At 48.6% G+C, this 21492-nt stretch overlaps 1 protein-coding gene across 1 annotated transcript in view; it reads left to right on the forward strand.

Annotated features, from left to right (window-relative positions):
• The window catches only part of LOC120999373 (zinc finger protein OZF-like), a 248515-nt gene that overhangs the window by 214903 nt on the left and 12120 nt on the right, over window positions 1-21492 (forward strand). Inside the window, exons 4-5 of the mRNA XM_040430243.1 lie at window positions 11391-11488; window positions 11734-11791. Of these exons, the coding sequence (XP_040286177.1) occupies window positions 11391-11488; window positions 11734-11791 (156 nt within the window). The remainder of the gene's footprint in view (window positions 1-11390; window positions 11489-11733; window positions 11792-21492) is intronic.

Raw genomic sequence — 21492 nt, forward strand, 5'->3', positions numbered from 1 at the left:
GAGGGAGGAAGAAACATGGGGAGTGGTCTGTGTGAGAGAGGAGGAACCATGGGGAGCGGTCTGTGTGAGAGGGGGGGGGACCATGGGGAGCGGTCTGCGTGAGAGAGGGGGAACCATGGGGAGCAGTCTGTGTGAGAGAGGGGGAACCATGAAGAGTGGTCTGTGTGAGAGAGAGGGGGAACCATGTGGAGCGGTTTTTGTGAGAGAGAGGAAACCATGGGGAGCGGTCTGTGTGAGAGAGGGAACCATGTGGAGAGGTCTGTGTGAGAGAGGGGGAACCATGGGGAGCAGTCTGTGTGAGAGAGAGGGAACCATGGGGACTGGTCTGTGTGAGAGGGGGAACCATAAAGAGCGGTCTGTGTGAGAGAGAGGGGAGCCATGGGGAGCATTCTGTGTGAGAGAGAGGGAACCATGGGGAGCCGTCTGTGTGAGAGAGGGGGAACCATGGGGAGCGGTCTGTGTGAGAGATGGGGAACCATGGGAAGAGGTCTGTGTGAGGGAGGAAGAAACATGGGGAGTGGTCTGTGTGAGAGAGGGGGAACCATGGGGAGCGGTCTGTGTGAGAGGGGGGGACCATGGGGAGCATTCTGTGTGAGAGAGGGGGAACCATGGGGAGCGGTCTGTGTGAGAGAGGGGGAACCATGGGGAGCGGTCTGTGTCAGAGAGGGGGAACCATGGGGAGCGTTCTGTGTGAGAGAGGGGGAACCATGGGGAGCAGTCTGTGTGAGAGAGGGGGAACCATGGGGAGCGGTCTGTGTGAGAGAGGGGGAACCATGGGGAGCTGTCTGTGTGAGAGAGGGGGAACCATGGGAAGCGGTCTGTGTGAGAAAGGGGGGACCATGGGGAGCGGTCTGTGTGAGAGAGGGGGAACCATGGGGAGCGGTCTGTGTGAGAGAGGGGGAACCATGAAGAGTGGTCTGTGTGAGAGAGAGGGGAACCATGGGGAGCGGTCTTTGTGAGAGAGAGGGAACCATGGGGAGCAGTCTGTGTAAAAGAGGGTACCATGGGGAGCGGTCTGTGTGAGAGAGTGGGAATCTATGGGGAGCAGTCTGTGTGAGAGAGAGGGAACCATGGGGACTGGTCTGTGTGAGAAGGGGGAACCATGGGGAACGGTCTGTGTGAGAGAGGGGGAACCATGAAGAGCGGTCTGTGTGAGAGAGGGGGGACCATGGGGAGCCGTCTGTGTGAGAGAGAGGGAACCATGGGGAGCAGTCTGTGTGAGAGAGGGGGAACCATGGGGAGCGGTCTGTGTGAGAGAGGGGGGACCATGGGGAGCGGTTTGTGTGAGAGAGGGGGGACCATGGGGAGCGGTCTGTGTGAGAGAAGGGGAACCATGAAGAGTGGTCTGTGTGAGAGAGGGGGAACCATGTGGAGCGGTCTGTGTGAGAGAGGCGGAACCTTGAAGAGTGGTCTGTGTGAGAGAGAGGGGGAACCATGGGGAGCGGTTTTTGTGAGAGAGAGGAAACCATGGGGAGCGGTCTGTGTGAGAGAGGGAACCATGTGGAGAGGTCTGTGTGAGAGAGGGGGAACCATGGGGAGCGGTCTGTGTGAGAGAGTGGGAACCATGGGGAGCAGTCTGTGTGAGAGAGAGGGAACCATGGGGACTGGTCTGTGTGAGAGGGGGAACCATAAAGAGCGGTCTGTGTGAGAGAGAGGGGGAGCCATGGGGAGCATTCTGTGTGAGAGAGAGGGAACCATGGGGAGCCGTCTGTGTGAGAGAGGGGGAACCATGGGGAGCGGTCTGTGTGAGAGATGGGGAACCATGGGAAGAGGTCTGTGTGAGGGAGGAAGAAACATGGGGAGTGGTCTGTGTGAGAGAGGGGGAACCATGGGGAGCGGTCTGTGTGAGAGGGGGGGACCATGGGGAGCATTCTGTGTGAGAGAGGGGGAACCATGGGGAGCGGTCTGTGTGAGAGAGGGGGAACCATGGGGAGCGGTCTGTGTCAGAGAGGGGGAACCATGGGGAGCGTTCTGTGTGAGAGAGGGGGAACCATGGGGAGCGGTCTGTGTGAGAGAGGGGGAACCATGGGGAGCTGTCTGTGTGAGAGAGGGGGAACCATGGGGAGCTGTCTGTGTGAGAGAGGGGGAACCATGGGGAGCGGTCTGTGTGAGAGAGGGGGAACCATGGGGAGCTGTCTGTGTGAGAGAGGGGGAACCATGGGGAGCGGTCTGTGTGAGAAAGGGGGGACCATGGGGAGCGGTCTGTGTGAGAGAGGGGGAACTATGAAGAGTGGTCTGTGTGAGAGAGGGGGAACCATGGGGAGCGGTCTGTGTGAGAGAGGGGGAACCATGAAGAGTGGTCTGTGTGAGAGAGAGGGGAACCATGGGGAGCGGTCTTTGTGAGAGAGAGGGAACCATGGAGAGCAGTCTGTGTGAGAGAGGGTACCATGGGGAGCGGTCTGTGTGAGAGAGGGGGAACCATGGGGAGCAGTCTGTGTGAGAGAAAGGGAACCATGGGGACTGGTCTGTGTGAGAGAGGGGGAACCATGGGGAGCGGTCTGTGTGAGACAGAGGGAACTATGGGGAGCGGTCAGTGTGAGAGAGGGGGAACCATGAAGAGCGGTCTGTGTGAGAGAGGGGGAACCATGGGGAACGGTCTGTGTGAGAGAGGGGGAACCATGAAGAGCGGTCTGTGTGAGAGAGGGGGAACCATGGGGAGCGGTCTGTGTGAGAGAGAGGGAACCATGGGGAACGGTCTGTGTGAGAGAGGGGGAACCATGAAGAGCGGTCTGTGTGAGAGAGGGGGGACCATGGGGAGCCGTCTGTGTGAGAGAGAGGGAACCATGGGGAGCGGTCTGTGTGAGAGAGTGGGAACCATGGGGAGCGGTCTGTGTGAGAGATGGGGAACCATGGGAAGAGGTCTGTGTGAGGGAGGAAGAAACAAGGGGAGTGGTCTGTGTGAGAGAGGGGGAACCATGGGGAGCGGTCTGTGTGAGAGGGGGGGACCATGGGGAGCATTATGTGTGAGAGAGGGGGAACCATGGGGAGCGGTCTGTGTGAGAGAGGGGGAACCATGGGGAGCGGTCTGTGTCAGAGAGGGGGAACCATGGGGAGCGGTCTGTGTGAGAGAGGGGGAACCATGGGGAGCGGTCTGTGTGAGAGAGGGGGAACCATTGGGAGCGGTCTGTGTGAGAGAGGGGGAACCATGGGGAGCGGTCTGTGTGAGAAAGGGGGAAACATGGGGAGCGGTCTGTGTGAGAGAGGGGGAACCATGGGGAGTGGTCTGTGTGAGAAAGGGGGAACCATGGGGAGCAGTCTGTGTGAGAGAGGGGGAACCATGGGGAGCGGTCTGTGTGAGAGAGGGGGAACCATGGGGAGCTGTCTGTGTGAGAGAGGGGGAACCATGGGGGGCGGTCTGTGTGAGAAAGGGGGGACCATGGGGAGCGGTCTGTGTGAGAGAGGGGGAACCATGAAGAGTGGTCTGTGTGAGAAAGGGGGGACCATGGGGAGCGGTCTGTGTGAGAGAGGGGGAACCATGAAGAGTGGTCTGTGTGAGAGAGGGGGAACCATGGGGAGCGGTCTGTGTGAGAGAGGGGGAACCATGAAGAGTGGTCTGTGTGAGAGAGAGGGGAACCATGGGGAGCGGTCTATATGAGAGTGGGGGAACCATGGGGAGCGATCTGTGTGAGAGAGGGGGAACCGCGGGGAGCATTCTGTGTGAGAGAGAGGGAACCATGGGGAGCCGTCTGTGTGAAAGAGGGGGGACCATGGGGAGCGGTCTGTGTGAGAGAGGGGAAACCATGAAGAGCGGTCTGTGTGAGAGAGAGGGGGAACCATGGGGAGCATTCTGTGTGAGAGAGAGGGAACCATGGGGAGCCGTCTGTGTGAAAGAGGGGGGACCATGGTGAGCGGTCTATGTGAGAGTGGGGGAACCATGGGGAGCGATCTGTGTGAGAGAGGGGGAACCATGGGGAGCGGTCTGTGTGAGAGAGGGGGAACCATGGGGAGCGGTCTGTGTGAGAGAGGGGGAACCATGGGGAACGGTCTGTGTGAGAGAGGGAACCATGGGGAACGGTCTGTGTGAGAGAGAGGGAGAACCATGGGGAGAGGTCTGTGTGAGAGAGGGGGAACCATGGGGAACGGTCTGTGTGAGAGAGGAGGAACCATGGGGAACAGTGTTACCCATTTACTTCTGGTCTCTGCTCTATATTGGAGGAGACTACACTAACTTATCTATAGATGGTATATGCTTGTGACTACAGGACCTTTGATGATGTCATAGTCATGTGATCATATACATGAGGGGAGGAGCAAAGTTATGGAGGTTTTTCACTGTTTAACACTTCCTGTCATGTGACCAATGTAACCATCAAAGGTCCTACAGCCACTAAACTTTACATGCATCCTATGAAACTGATTACATGACTGTGACATCATCAAAGGTCATTAGCAACAGATCACTGTAAAAATAGATGTGTTATGGTATCTCTTCTGTGGGATTGGACCAGTCAGGCTATCCTTCACTCCTTATGTGCATCAGTTAGTCTTGGGCATCTTTGTCCCAGTCCACAATTCTTCTTCTTGGAACACTTTTGGTAGGTACTATCTACTAGATACAAGAAAGACCCTATAAGACCGGTCGTTTTGGACAGCTACTCCTAATGTCTTTGGAGGATTATGGCATTACTTTGAAGTTAGTGGGATATGAGATTTAGATTTGGCTGGAAGATGAGATCTGGCTGCTGTATGCGGTACGCTGCAGTGTGTATCCTGTGTAACTGTATTCACTGTATAGACGGGGTGGCCACTAACTGATATATTATGATCAGCAATCTGCTATATATAGGACCCTTCAATAGCTAAGTCACAGCAATGACAGAAGCTGTGATAACACTAATTTTAAAGAAGGACAAGGATCCTCTAGATATGGGGTCGTATAGGCCGATATCTTTGTTGAATACGGGTGTGAAGGTTCTCTCAAGGGTTTTGGGAACCATGGGGACTGGTCTGTGTGAGAGGGGGAACCATGGGAAGAGGTCTGTGTGAGGGAGGGAGAAACATGGGGAGCGGTCTGTGTGAGGGAGGGAGAAACATGGGGAGCGGTCTGTGTGAGAGAGGGGGAACCATGGGGAGCGGTCTGTGTGAGAGAGAGAGAACCATGGAGACTGGTGTGTGTGAGAGGGGCAACCATGGGAAGAGGTCTGTGTGAGGGAGGAAGAAACATGGGGAGTGGTCTGTGTGAGAGAGGGGGGACCATGGGGAGCGGTCTGTGTGAGAGAGGGGGAACCATGAAGAGTGGTCTGTGTGAGAGAGGGGGAACCATGGGGAGCGGTCTGTGTGAGAGAGGGGGAACCATGGGGAGCGGTCTGTGTGAGAGAGGGGGAACCATGAAGAGTGGTCTGTGTGAGAGAGAGGGGGAACCATGGGGAGCGGTCTTTGTGAGAGAGAGGGAACCATGGGGAGCAGTCTGTGTGAGAGAGGGTACCATGGGGAGCGGTCTGTGTGAGAGAGGGGAACCATGGGGAGCAGTCGGTGTGAGAGAGGGGGAACCATGGGGACTGGTCTGTGTGAGAAGGGGGAACCATGGGGAACGGTCTGTGTGAGAGAGGGGGAACCATGAAGAGCGGTCTGTGTGAGAGAGGGGGGACCATGGGGAGCCGTCTGTGTGAGAGAGAGGGAACCATGGGGAGCGGTCTGTGTGAGAGAGGGGGAACCATGGGGAGCGGTCTGTGTGAGAGAGGGGGGACCATGGGGAGCCGTCTGTGTGAGAGAGGGGGAACCATGGGGAGCGGTCTGTGTGAGAGAGGGGGAACCATGGGGAGCGGTCTGTGTGAGAGATGGGGAACCATGGGGAGCGGTCTGTGTGAGAGAGGGGGAACCATGGGGAGCGGTCTGTGTGAGAGAGGGGGAACCATGGGGAGCAGTCTGTGTGAGGGAGGAAGAAACATGGGGAGTGTTCTGTGTGAGAGAGGGGGAACCATGGGGAGCGGTCTGTGTGAGAGAGGGGGAACCATGGGGAGCGGTCTGTGTGAGAGAGGGGGAACTATGGGGAGCAGTCTGTGTGAGAGAGGGGGAACCATGGGGAGCGGTCTGTGTGAGAGAGGGGGAACCATGGGGAGCAGTCTGTGTGAGAGAGAGGGAACCATGGGGAGAGGTCTGTGTGAGAGAGGAGGAACCATGGGGAACAGTGTTACCCATTTACTTCTGGTCTCTGCTCTATATTGGAGGAGACTACACTAACTTATCTATAGATGGTATATGCTTGTGACTACAGGACCTTTGATGATGTCATAGTCATGTGATCATATACATGAGGGGAGGAGCAAAGCTATGGAGGTTTTTCACTGTTTAACACTGCCTGTCATGTGACCAATGTAACCATCAAAGGTCCTACAGCCACTAAACTTTACATGCATCCTATGAAACTGATTACATGACTGTGACATCATCAAAGGTCATTAGCAACAGATCACTGTAAAAATAGATGTGTTGTGGTATCTCTTCTGTGGGATTGGACCAGTCAGGCTATCCTTCACTCCTTATGTGCATCAGTGAGTCTTGGGCATCTTTGTCCCAGTCCACAATTCTTCTTCCTTGGAACACTTTTGGTAGGTACTATCTACTAGATACAAGCAAGACCCTATAAGACCGGTCGTTTTGGACAAGTGTAGCTACTCCTAATGTCTTTGGAGGATTATGGCATTACTTTGAAGTTAGTGTGATATGAGATTTAGATTTGGCTGGAAGATGAGATCTGGCTGCTGTATGCGGTACGCTGCAGTGTGTATCCTGTGTAACTGTATTCACTGTATAGACGGGGTGGCCACTAACTGATATATTATGATCAGCAATCTGCTATATATAGGACCCGTCAATAGCTAAGTCACAGCAATGACAGAAGCTGTGATAACACTAATTTTAAAGAAGGACAAGGATCCTCTAGATATGGGGTCGTATAGGCCGATATCTTTGTTGAATACGGGTGTGAAGGTTCTCTCAAGGGTTTTGGGAACCATGGGGACTGGTCTGTGTGAGAGGGGGAACCATGGGAAGAGGTCTGTGTGAGGGAGGGAGAAACATGGGGAGCGGTCTGTGTGAGGGAGGGAGAAACATGGGGAGCGGTCTGTGTGAGAGAGGGGGAACCATGGGGAGCGGTCTGTGTGAGAGAGAGAGAACCATGGAGACTGGTCTGTGTGAGAGGGGCAACCATGGGAAGAGGTCTGTGTGAGGGAGGAAGAAACATGTGGAGTGGTCTGTGTGAGAGAGGGGGAACCATGGGGAGCGGTCTGTGTGAGAGAGGGGGAACCATGGGGAGCGGTCTGTGTGAGAGAGGGGGAACCATGGGGAGCGGTCTGTGTGAGAGAGGGGGAACCATGGGGAGCGGTCTGTGTGAGAGAGGGGACCATGGGGAGCGGTCTGTGTGAGAGAGGGGGAACCATGGGGAGCGGTCTATGTGAGAGAGGGGGAACCATGGGGAGCAGTCTGTGTGAGAGAGGGGACCATGGGGAGCGGTCTGTGTGAGAGAGGGGGAACCATGGGAAGCGGTCTATGTGAGAGAGGGGGAACCATGGGGAGCAGTCTGTGTGAGAGAGAGGGAACTATGGGGACTGGTCTGTGTGAGAGGGGGAACCATGAAGAGCGGTCTGTGTGAGAGAGAGGGGGAACCAAGGGGAGTATTCTGTGTGAGAGAGAGGGAACCATGGGGAGCGGTCTGTGTGAGAGATGGGGAACCATGGGGAGCGGTCTGTGTGAGAGAGGGGGAACCATGGGGAGAGGTCTGTGTAAGAAAGGGGAAACCATGGGGAGAGGTCTGTGTGAGAGAGGAGGAACCATGGGGAACAGTGTTACCCATTTACAGTTGCAAGAAAAAGTATGTGAACCCTTTGGAATGAAATGGATTTCTGCACAAATTGGTCATAAAATGTGATCTGATCTTCATCTAAGTCACAACAATAGACAATCACAGTCTGCTTAAACTAATAACACATTAAGAATTAAATGTTACCGTGTTTTTATTGAACACACCATGTAAACATTCACAGTGCAGGTGGAAAAAGTATGTGAACCCCTAGTCTAATGACATCTCCAAGAGCGAAATGGAGTGAGGTGTCAGCCAACTGGAGTCCAATCAATGAGATGAGATTGGAGGTGTTGGTTACAGCTGCCCTGCCCTATAAAAAACACACACCAGTTCTGGGTATTCTTTTCACAAGAAGCATTGCCTGATGTGAATGATGCCTCCCACAAAAGAGCTCTCAGAAGACCTACGATTAAGAATTGTTGACTTGCATAAAGCTGGAAAGGGTTATAAAAGTATCTCCAAAAGTCTTGCTGTTCATCAGTCCACGGTAAGACAAATTGTCTCTAAATGGAGAAAGTTCAGCACTGCTGCTACTCTCCCTAGGAGTGGCCGTCCTGTAAAGATGACTGCAAGAGCACAGCTCAGACTGCTCAGTAAGGTGAAGAAGAATTCTAGAGTGTCAGCTAAAGACTTACAAAAGTCTCTGGCATATGCTAACATCCCTGTTAGCGAATCTACGATACGTAAAACACTAAACAAGAATGGATTTCATGGGAGGATACCACAGAAGAAGCCACTGCTGTCCAAAAAAAACATTGCTGCACGTTTACAGTTTGCACAAGAGCACCTGGATGTTCCACAGCAGTACTGGCAAAATATTCTGTGGACAGATGAAACCAAAGTTGAGTTGTTTGGAAGAAACACACAGCACTATGTGTGGAGAAAAAGAGGCACAGCACACCAACATCAAAACCTCATCCCAACTGGGAAGTATGGTGGTGGGGGCATCATGGTTTGGGGCTGCTTTGCTGCGTCAGGGCCTGGACGGATTGCTATCATCGAAGGAAAAATGAATTCCCAAGTTTATCATGACATTTTGCAGGAGAACTTAAGGCCATCTGTCCACCAGCTGAAGCTCAACAGAAGATGGGAGTTGCAACAGGACAACGACCCAAAGCATAGAAGTAAATCAACAACAGAATGGCTTAAACAGAAGAAAATACGCCTTCTGGAGTGGCCCAGTCAGAGTCCTGACCTCAACCCGATTGAGAAGCTGTGGCATGACCTCAAGAAAGCGATTCACACCAGACATCCCAAGAATATTGTTGAACTGAAACAGTTCTGTAAAGAGGAATGGTCAAGAATTACTCCTGACCGTTGTGCACGTCTGATCTGCAACTACAGGAAACGTTTGGTTGAAGTTATTGCTGCCAAAGGAGGTTCAACCAGTTATTAAATCCAAGGGTTCACATACTTTTTCCACCTGCACTGTGAATGTTTACATGGTGTGTTTAATAAAAACATGGTAACATTTAATTCTTTGTGTGTTATTAGTTTAAGCAGACTGTGATTGTCTATTGTTGTGACTTAGATGAAGATCAGATCACATTTTATGACCAATTTGTGCGGAAATCCATATCATTCCAAACGGTTCACATACTTTTTCTTGCAACTGTACTTCTGGTCTCTGCTCTATATTGGAGGAGACTACACTAACTTATCTATAGATGGTATATGCTTGTGACTACAGGACCTTTGATGATGTCATAGTCATGTGATCATATACATGAGGGGAGGAGCAAAGCTATGGAGGTTTTTCACTGTTTAACACTTCCTGTCATGTGACTAATGTAACCATCAAAGGTCCTACAGCCACTAAACTTTACATGCATCCTATGAAACTGATTACATGACTGTGACATCATCAAAGGTCATTAGCAACAGATCACTGTAAAAATAGATGTGTTGTGGTATCTCTTCTGTGGGATTGGACCAGTCAGGCTATCCTTCACTCCCTATGTGCATCAGTTAGTCTTGGGCATCTTTGTCCCAGTCCACAATTCTTCTTCCTTGGAACACTTTTGGCAGGTACTATCTACTAGATACAAGAAAGACCCTATAAGACCGGTCGTTTTGGACAGCTACTCCTAATGTCTTTGGAGGATTATGGCATTACTTTGAGGTTAGTGGCATATGAGATTTAGATTTGGCTGGAAGATGAGATCTGGCTGCTGTATGCGGTACGCTGCAGTGTGTATCCTGTGTAACTGTATTCACTGTATAGACGGGGTGGCCACTAACCGATATATTATGATCAGCAATCTGCTATATATAGGACCCGTCAATAGCTAAGTCACCTCTATCATACTCTATCATTGGTCCATTATAATTACCAATTTCTGAGACACTTTACTTCATGTGAGATGTTTTTCCAGATGTAATTTTGCTCTCAGAGTTCCACTTTTCCCACAGCTTTCTTAGGTACATGACTCTCTTTCCACCAATGACCTACTAAGGATGGAGAAGGACAGAGACCACATGGCTGCAAGGATATTGGACCTCACCCTGGAGATCATTTCCTTGATAACTGGAGAGGTGAGAGTCTCACATGACGTCACTCTTATCTCTAGTAATAAACCAGGGAAATGTCTGGAAAGGTGAAGGATTCTTAGAATATACCGTATATAGTGATCGGCATCTCCCCATACACAGGATTACACAGTAGTGAAGAAGTCGTCTGGTGAGTGTGTGACACCCCATGTGTCAGGAGGATGGAGCAGGACCCAGAGCCCCATCACCGAGCCTCCACCTCATTCCCAGATACATGAGCAGAAGATCCTAGAACTTACCACCAGGATCACTGAGCTGCTGAGCGGAGAGGTGAGCGCTGCTGGGAATGCTGGGACATTATACAATAACGCCAAGGGAGGGGTCTGGTAATGACTGTGTCCTTGTGTTGTCAGGTTCCTATAAGGTGTCAGGATGTCGTTGTCTATTTCTCCATGGAGGAGTGGGAGTATTTAGAAGAACACAAGGATCTGTACAAGGACGTCATGATGGAGAATCACCAGCCCCTCACATCACCGGGTAAGAGGAGACCTTCCATGACTGTAGAGGAGAGAACAGTTTCCCCATCATCTAATCATCACATATAGACAATGGGCCAGATTTATCATTAGCTCAGGTCAGAATAATGGAGTGAAAAAGTCCCAAAAAAGTCCCAAACGCTAAAACTGCGCACAAATTTGCGACTTTTTTCTGCTCTGCACTATGCTCGCCAGTTTTCTGAAAGTGGGCGTGTTTTCTTATGTAAATGAATCTCTAGACAGATTTACTATTGGGACTATTTAAAAAAGTCGCAAAAAAGTCGCAAAAAAGTCCCAATTTCACTCCAGTGAGGACCATGCTTATCTTATGAGACTTTTTAATAGAACATGCGACTTTTTCATAAAAACGTGCGACTTTTGTAAAGCTGCTTACTGACGGATAAACTGCTACTGTCAAACCACATTTATTACAGTCTTAAAGGGCCGATCATAAATCTGACTTGGCTAAAACTGACTTTAGCCATATGTTAAAGTGGAGTGAGCTGTCAGAGTCATGATAAATCTGGCCCAATGTATTCAGTCACTGTGTGTATTTCCTACAGATGGATCCAGTCAGAGAAATCCACCAGAGAGATGTCCCAGTCCTCAGTATTCCCAGGACTGTCCAGAGGAGAAACCAAATATCCCACTGGATCATCAGGTAGGTGAAGCTGATATTTTTTTTTTATAAATTCTTTATAGACTGATGTAATGGAGCTTTCTTCTGACCTCCCGCAGCAGCAGTGGAGTATAGTTTTGCTCTAAATAAAAACACAATGTCAGTCAGCTGCATTGATGGAAAAATACTGTCATGTATTAAAACAGTTATTGACTCACTGGTTACTAATCTTTACTTCTTTCAAATATATAATGCATCCTCATGTCTTTAATGTGGGATTCTTGCAGGAAAGTTCTGGTGGAACAAAGCATGGACTTGAAAATCCTATATCATTGTTTGTGAATGGTAAGAGCCTTTCCTCAATCTTGTTTGGTTGTAATTGTCTTTATGTATGATATAACTGATAAGAGGTTCAGAAAGCAGTCCTCTGCCTCCCCCACATCGTTATTACTACTGTTGTTAATAATTCATTTTGTGACATAATACGAACAGATACAATCAGAAACACAAAAAAACACTGGAGGATAAATGATGGTTCAGAGTGAAGGTTGCATGATTTGTCTGTGTTGGCGGAGCCTAAAACCTCTCTATCAAAACATAGGTTGGCCCCCCTACACCAGAAATGTATAGGCGTTAGTGTTGGTCGAGCACCAAAGTGTTCGGGTGCTCGAGTAGAACACTTTGGGATGCTCGGGCACCCGAGCACAATGGAAGTCAATTGGAGAACCCGAGCATTAAACCAGGTACCCCCTGCTCTGAAGAGGGGAGGGTGCCTGGTTCACAGAAAAAGGTCAGAAATTGATGGAAACACCACTGAAATGGTTCGGGAACAGCATGGGGAGGATGTCTGGATGCATCTTGGACTCCCAGGTCGCTGCGGGGAACGATGTTGTCCGAGTAGTACGCCACTTTTACAGACTGACAATAATACGCACAAAACCGAAGATGAAATCTATTTTAGAGGAAAAATTGTTAGGAGACATTCTTTCCTGTATATTTACTTGTATATAAAGTGCAAGTGCTGACAAAAATTACAAGGAAGAGGCACAACCTGTATATCACATAAAGGAGGGCCTCATTCACATTGTGGTACAATAGTTCAGGTAGTGGGACTCCTACACTCATAAAGCCTATGCACTAAGGGAAAGGGCTGCCAAAAATTACCCGGCACTCCAATACACCCTTTATTACACAAAAAGGAGGGCATCATACACAGCCTTGAAAAATTATGATTGATGGCCTGCTGGTGACCCTCAAAAACATTAGGGGCGAGAGCCTGCTGCTGATCTGACCATCTAAAACATTAGGGGTGAGGGTCTGCTACTGAGCTGACCATCTAAAAAATTTTGTGGGCGAGGGCCTGCTGCCGAGCTGACCATCTAAAAAATTTGGTGGGCGAGGGCCTGCTGCTGCGCTGACCATCTAAAACATTATGGTTGAGGGCCTGCTGCCGAGCTGACCATCTAAAAATTTAGGGGTGAGGGTGTGCTGCTGAGCTGACCCTCTAAAACATTATGGTTGAGGGCCTGCTGGTGACCCTCAAAAACATTATGGGTGAGGGCCCGCTGCTGAGCTGAACATCGAAAACATTAGGAGTGAGGGCAGCCTAATTAGCATGTTGATATGGTGGAGGAGGACGAGGACGAGAAAAGGGAGATTAACACATATACCCTTTTTAATAGAACAAAAAATAACAATGGCACCACCCTCTATCTATCTATCTATCTATCTATCTATCTATCTATCTATCTATATATACACTGCTCAAAAAAATAAAGGGAACACAAAAATAACACATCCTAGATCTGAATTAATTAAATATTCTTCTGAAATACTTTGCTCTTTACATAGTTGAATGTGCTGACAACAAAATCACTTACAAAAAAAAAATGGAAATCAAATTTTTTAACCCATGGAGGTCTGGATTTGAAGTCACCCTCAAAATTAAAGTGGAAAAACACACTACAGGCTGATCCAACTTTGATGTAATGTCCTTAAAACAAGTCAAAATGAGGCTCAGTAGTGTGTGTGGCCTCCACGTGCCTGTATGACCTCCCTACAACGCCTGTACATGCTCCTGATGAGGTGGCGAACGGTCTCCTGAGGGATCTCTTCCCAGACCTGGACTAAAGCCAACTCATGGACAGTCTGTGGTGCAACATGACGTTGGTGGATAGAGCGAGACGAGATGTCCCAGATGTGCTCAATTGGATTCAGGTCTGGGGAACGGGCGGGCCAGTCCATAGCATCAATGCCTTCGTCTTGCAGGAACTGCTGACACACTCCAGCCACATGAGGTCTAGCATTGTCTTGCATTAGGAGGAACCCAGGGCCAACCGCACCAGCATATGGTCTCACAAGGGGTCTGAGGATCTCATCTCGGTACCTAATGGCAGTCAGGCTACCTCTGGCGAGCACATGGAGGGCTGTGCAGCCCTCCAAAGAAATGCTACCCCACACCATTACTGACCCAATGCCAAACCGGTCATGCTGGAGGATGTTGCAGGCAGCAGAACGTTCTCCACGGCATCTCCAGACTCTGTCACGTCTGTCACATGTGCTCAGTGTGAACCTGCTTTCATCTGTGAAGAGCACAGGGCGCCAGTGGCGAATTTGCCAATCTTGGTGTTTTCTGGCAAATGCCAAACATCCTGCACGGTGTTGGGCTGTAAGCACAACCCCCACCTGTGGACGTCGGGCCCTCATATCACCCTCATGGAGTCTGTTTCTGACCGTTTGAGCAGACACATGCACATTTGTGGCCTGCTGGAGGTCATTTTGCAGGGCTCTGGCAGTGCTCCTCCTGTTCCTCCTTGCACAAAGGCGGAGGTAGCGGTCCTGCTGCTGGGTTGTTGCCCTCCTACGGCCTCCTCCACGTCTCCTGATGTACTGGCCTGTCTCCTGGTAGCGCCTCCATGCTCTGGACACTACGCTGACAGACACAGCAAACCTTCTTGCCACAGCTCGCATTGATGTGCCATCCTGGATAAGCTGCACTACCTGAGCCACTTGTGTGGGTTGTAGACTCCATCTCATGCTACCACTAGAGTGAAAGCACCAGCAGCATTCAAAAGTGACCAAAACATCAGCCAGGAAGCATAGGAACTGAGAAGTGGTCAGGTCACCACCTGCAGAACCACTCCTTTATTGGGGGTGTCTTGCTAATTGCCTATAATTTCCACCTGTTGTCTATCCCATTTGCACAACAGCATGTGAAATTGATTGTCACTCAGTGTTGGTTCCTAAGTGGACAGTTTGATTTCACAGAAGTGTGATTGACTTGGAGTTACATTGTGTTGTTTAAGTGTTCCCTTTATTTTTTTGAGCAGTGTATACAGTCATGTGAAAAAATTAGGACACCCTTTGAAAGCATGTGGTTTTTTGTAACATTTTTAATAAAAGGTTATTTCATCTCCGTTTCAACAATACAGAGAGATTAAAGTAATCCAACTAAACAAAGAAAACTGAAGAAAAGTCTTTTCAAGATCTTCTGTAAATGTCATTCTACAAAAATGCCTATTCTAACTGAGGAAAAAGATAGGACACCCTTGCCCCTAATAGCGAGTGTTACCTCCTTTGGCTGAAATAACTGCAGTGAGACGGTTCTTGTAGCCATCTACCAGTCTTCGACATCGGTCTGAGGAAATTTTACCCCACTCCTCAATGCAGAACTTTTTCAGCTGTGAGATGTTTGAGGGGTTTCTTGCACGTACAGCCCTTTTCAAGTCACCCCACAGCATCTCAATGGGATTCAAATCTGGACTTTGACTTGGCCATTCCAGGACTCTCCATTTCTTCTTTTTCAGCCAATCTTTGGTTGATTTACTAGTATGTTTTGGGTCATTGTCATGTTGCATGGTCCAGTTCCGCTTCAGCTTTAATTTTCTAACTGATGGTCTCACATGTTCTTCAAGCACCTTCTGATACACAGTAGAATTCATCGTGGATTCTATGATGGTGAGCTGACCAGGTCCTGCTGCAGCAAAGCAGCCCCAAACCATGACACTTCCACCTCCATGCTTCACAGTTGGTATGAGGTTCTTTTCTTGGAATGCTGTGTTTGGTTTACGCCAAACATGTCCTCTGCTGTTGTGTCCAAATAATTCAATTTTGGACTCATCTGTCCAAAGAACATTATTCCAGAAGTCCTGGTCTTTGTCAACTTTATCTCTGGCAAATGTCAGTCTGGCCTCGATGTTTCTCTTGGAAAGCAAAGGTTTCCTCCTTGCACACCTCCCATGCAAGTTAAACTTGTACAGTCTCTTTCTGATTGTAGAGGCATGTACTTCTACATCAACAGTAGCCAGAGCCTGCTGTAGTTCTCGAGATGACACTTTAGGGTTTTTGGAGACCTCTTTTAGCATCTTGCGGTCTGCTCTTGGGGTGAACTTGCTGGGGCGACCAGTCCTGGGCATGTTGGCAGTTGTTTTGAAAGCCCTCCACTTGTAGACTATCTTCCGGACAGTGTAATGGCTGATTTCAAAATCTTTTGAGATCTTTTTAAATCCCTTCCCAGACTCATAGGCTGCTACAATCTTTTTTCTGAAGTCCTCTGACAGCTCTTTTGCTCTCACCATGGTGCTCACTCTCACTTCAACAGTCAGGAGCACACCAAACTAAATGTCTGAGGTTTAAATAGGGCAAGCCTCATTCAACATGCAGAGTAACGATCTACTAATTATGTGCACCTGGTGTGATATACCTGTGTGAGATCTGAGCCAATTTAAGAGGGAATACATGTGAGGGTGTCCTATCTTTTTCCTCAGTTAGAATAGGCATTTTTGTAGAATGACATTTACAGAAGATCTTGAAAAGACTTTTCATCAGTTTTCTTTGTTTAGTTGGATTACTTTAATCTCTCTGTATTGTTGAAACGGAGATGAAATAACCTTTTATTAAAAATGTTACAAAAAACCACATGCTTTCAAAGGGTGTCCGAATTTTTTCACATGACTGTATATATAGATAGAGTGCAGTATCATTGTTATTTTTTGTTCTTTTGTTTACTATAGTGCGGCAGTTACGTTGCGGTTCTGCTGCGATACCACAGCTACACAGTGAGGAGGGAAGTATAGCGGTATTCGGAAAACAATATAAAAGCATATGCCCTTTTTAGTGGTGGAAGGGGTGCATGGGAATACAGTGTATTCAATACACCATAAAAGCCATATTTAGAGTACCTTTATGTTCAGCCGCTTTCCTATGGTGGAGTAGAAAAGTCAGGGGCAATCCAGGTCTTGTTCATTTTGATAAGAGTCAACATTTTCAGATGACAGGCGGATGCGCTTATCAGTTATTATGCCCCCAGCAGCACTAAATACACGCTCTGACAAAACACTGGCGGCAGAGCAGGCCAGCACCTCCAAGGCGTAGAGTGCCAGTTCGTGCCACGTGTCCAGCTTGGACACCTAATAGTTGTAAGGCACAGAGGGATCACTGAGGACGCTGACACGGTCTGCTACATACTCCTTCACCATCTTCCAAAATGTTTCCCTCCTTGTGACACTAGGTCGTGCATCAGGGTGAGAGTGCTGGCGGGGTGTCATGAAACTGTCCCAGGCTTTGGAGAGTGTTGCCCTGACTCTGTTGGAACTGCTGTGTGTTCCCCTCGTCTCCCCTCCACAAGGACCTTCTGGTATTGCACCATTTTGCTCGTCCTCTTCACCATAGAAATGAGAGATGAGAAGTTCTCTTTGTAGCGGGGGTCGAGAAGGGTGAAAAAACAGTAATCGGTGTTGGCCAAAATGCATATAACGTGAGGGTCACGGGAAAGGCAACATAACATGAAGTCAGCCATGTGTGCCAGAGTCCAAACAGACAAGACTTCGCTGTCCTCATCAGGAGGATGAATCTCAATCTCCTCATCCTCTTCCTCCTCTTCTCCTCATCCACGCTGAACAGATGGAATTAAACTTCTGTAGCGGAGGCAACCGTCTCCTGCTCCTCCTCCTCATCATCCAATTTGCGTTGAGAAGACGAACTGAGGGTGGACTGTCCATTACCCTGTGTAATGTCTTCCCCCATTTCCACCTCTTCCACATGCAAAGCGTCCTCCTTAATTACGAGCAGCAAGCGTTTCAGTAGACATAGAAGTGGGATGGTTACTCTGAAAATAGCGTTATCGCCACTCACCATCTGTGTTGATTCCTCAAAGTTGCGTAAAACCTCACAGAGGTCAGACATCAATGCCCTCTCGTCGCTTGTAAAGAGCGGAAGCTGACTGGAAAGGCGATGACCATGTTGCAGCTGGTATTTCACTACTGCCCTCTGCTGCTCACAAAGCTTGGCCAACATGTGAAACGTGGAGTTCCAGTGCATGTTCATGTCGCACAACAGTCGGTGAGCTGGCAATTGCAAGCGCTGCTGCAGCGTTGCCAGACCGGCGGAAGCTGTCGATGACTTGCAGAAATGGGCACATACGCGGCGCACCTTCACCAGTAGCTCAGGCAAATTGGGGTAGGTTTTGAGAAACTGCTGAACCACTAGGTTGAACATGTGGGCTAGGCATGGGATGTGTGTGAGCTTGCCGAGCTCCAAAGCCGCCACCAAGTTACGGCCATTATCAGACACAACCATGCCTGGTTCTAGGTTGAGTAGCGAGAGCCACAGCTCAGTCTGGTTCCTTATACCCTGCCAAAGCTCTGCGGCGGTGTGATGTTTGTCACCTAAGCAGATCAGTTTAAGCCTGGCCTGTTGCCGCTTCCCCACTGCAGTGTTACACTGCTTCCAGCTACTGACTGATGGCTGACTGGTGCTGCAAGATGAGAATTCAGAGGTGGAAGTGGAAGAGGAGGAGGGGGGGTTTGCAGCCACTAATGTAGGTGGTGGTGGAAACCCTGATGGAAGTAGGGCCCGCAATCCTTGGCGTCGGTAGCACTTGTGCCATCCCAGGGTACGACTCGCTCCCGACCTCCACAATGTTCACCCAGTGTGCCATCAGGGAAATGTAGCGTCCCTAGCCAAAAGCACTTGTCCATGTGTCAGTCGTTAAGTGGACCTTCCCAATAACTGCGTTGGTCAGGGCACGGGTGATGTTACGGGACACATGCTGGTGTAAGGCTAGGACGGCACACCGTGAAAAATATTGGCAGCTGGGGACAGAGTACTATCAGGCTGTGGAAAGCCTCAGTGTCCACAAGCCTAAATGGCAACATTTCCAGGGCCAGCAATTTGGAAAGGTGCGCATTTAGTGCTGTGGTCTGTTGGTGGGTGGCTTAGTATTTGCGCTTTAGTTCAAAGGCCTGGGGTATAGACATCTGTACGCTGCGCTGGGACACAGAAGTTAATGTGCTAGCTGATGGTGCTTGTGAAGGTCCAGGTGCATGGCGGGAGGCATCCGGGCCTGTGGCTTGGACAGGGGATTGGCCAGTACGTAACACAGGGGAAGAGGAGGCAGTGGTGTGACCCGCAGACACTGATTGTGGACCCAGGCGTTCGGCCCACCTATTAGGGTACTTTGATGCCATGTGGTGGATCATGCTGGTGGTTTTGAGGTTGCTAGTGTTCACGCCTCTGCTCATTTTGGTACGACACAGGTTGCAAATGACAATTCTTTTATCATCTGCATTTCTTCAAAAAAGTGCCAGACTGCGGAACACTAACCCCTTGGCAAGGGGGAATTGCCGCAAAGGGGTGCTCCGGGGAACAGTTGCGGGCCTGTTTGGTGTGGCCAACATTCTCCCTTTTGCCACCCCACTGCCTCTTCCAGCTTGTTGCGGTGCTGCAGATCCCTCCCCCTCTGTACTGCTGTCCTCTCTCGGCTTACCACCTTCCCAGGTTGGGTTAGTGACTTAATCGTCCGCCACCTCCTCTTCCACTTCCTCACTCTGGTCATCCTCCTGACTTGTTGACCTAACAACAACCTCAGTTATTGACAACTGTGTCTCATCCTCATCATCAACCTCTTGAAACACTAATTGCGGTTGACTTATTGGCAACTGTGTCTCATCATCATCATCTACCTTGTGAAACACTAATTGCCATTCCCCACCGACATCTTCTTCTGACTGTGGATGCTCCAGAGTTTTGGAATCAGGGCACAATATATCCTCATGTCCCTCTTAAAGTGGGCTTGGCAAGAGGTCCAAATTAAGGAATGGCAATTAAAAGAGCTCCTCGGAATATCCAAGTGTGGGATCAGTTGTTTTCCAAGACTCTCCATGGTGGGAGGAAGGAGGATCAGGGTGAGGATTCTGTTGACCAGACTCTTGGCTACTGAGACTGGACTTGTGGAAGACAGGGTGGTACTTAACCAACTGGAAGCATTATCTGCTGCAATCCAACCGACCACCTTTTTAACATTAACATATGCTGGCAGTCAAATATAGTATTATAGAAATCCTAGCGCACTGACGTCTCCTCCGGTCATGTGACCGAGAGATGTGGTTCATGTGACCAGAATAGGCGGAACTAAAAATTACTTACAACGTGATGACGTCATCTCCGATCATGTTATACACGTGACTAGGGAGGGTGGAACAAGGAAATGATCACGTAGGAGTATGAGAGACGTCAAAGATGACGTCACGGCGCATGCGCAATAGGAAAATGAAGACGTCAGATACAACCCGGAAAAAAAACGTGGTGCATCCTCACTGGACGGACCCCACAGCCTGGGAAAGGTGGTAAGAATTAGTATCTAACGTTATGTTTGGATATAGATATGATTCAACTAGATCAACACAGCCTGTTGTTAACAGGGATATACCATTTAAATATATATCAACTTAAAGGAGAAGCGGTACTATATAATATCCATTAAAATTATTTGTTATTTTTATTGAATGACATAAAAGACATATACATAAAATACATTTACAAAAACATGAATGCAGAGACCATACAGAGTGCCATAAAAGTCAATCCTCATAGGCACCACTAAAGAATTTTTTCTGCTAAATAGTTAATTGTCTTGCTGTATGAAAGCTGTGTTAGAACGCCCAGGTCAGCATATAAATATAGAAGCTGGCTCTGGATGTGCTCCCAGCTCTCTAAGCCTAAAGTGCATTAGCATACATATATTACAGGTATAGATGTGCTGCGGCCGACATAAAATAACTTATAAGGTGCATCAGCAGGTGCTACCATATCTATACAAGCAAGCCGGTCAAAGTCTCTTTATTCTTACCCTGTGTAAAGTAGTGTGTCGATGTGGATTAGCTCTGTTTGGCGTGCTCCTCGACGCACGTTTCGCTTTATTGCTTCATCAGGAGGGGCTGATTTTCTAATGAATGGTAAGGTCTTTAAATACGGTTGTTGACCAATGGCTAGGTCTGTTGGTATCATGTGATTCCACTGCCGTCGATTTCTAACGTGGCGCGTCATACGATGGCTAGATGAGAATTCAAATGGGACTTCCGCCCTTCCGTCTGCGCGATCCAGGTGAGGGCAGAATGCGTCTGACGTCACCAGGATCTTTGCCTGACGGGACGGCGAAAGTCCTCTCACCCGCAATCCATGACGCGCTCTGAAATCTCAGTGTGCTTACTGGCATATATACGGAGAGGTATAAGTTACATCTCATATGGATTGGATATAGATGTTACATTTCCCATTGATCTATTTATACCATATATTTTAGGGTAGTATCTGTACTTCCTAGATGTTATATATCAGAGACTTTGATCGGTCCGCTGTCACACATATGCAGCCTTGCATGATGTCACCGTATTCGCATGACTATCTCACATTTCATATATCACATATTCACCTATTCAACATATACAATCTAGGTTTAAAAATCCATATTAATAAAAGTGCATAGTTGTGTCATATTATATATCGTGTAAATATAAAATCCCAAAGTGTATGTTACTCAAAATATGAATGTGATAGCTAATAATTGTTGATCAATATAACATAGTTTAATATTTTTATTTTTTTACATATTTTGTTATTATTATTTTTATAGAATTTTTTTTTATATAAAGTGTCATGTGTATATTTAAACCATGTCTGGCATATATATATATATATAAGGTGTCAAAGTGCATAAATACTCAATATATTCTTCAGTGAAAATACATAAATTCAGTGTTACGGTGACA

This window comes from Bufo bufo, chromosome 4, assembly GCF_905171765.1.
Source record: "Bufo bufo chromosome 4, aBufBuf1.1, whole genome shotgun sequence".
NCBI classification, from domain to species: domain Eukaryota; kingdom Metazoa; phylum Chordata; class Amphibia; order Anura; family Bufonidae; genus Bufo; species Bufo bufo.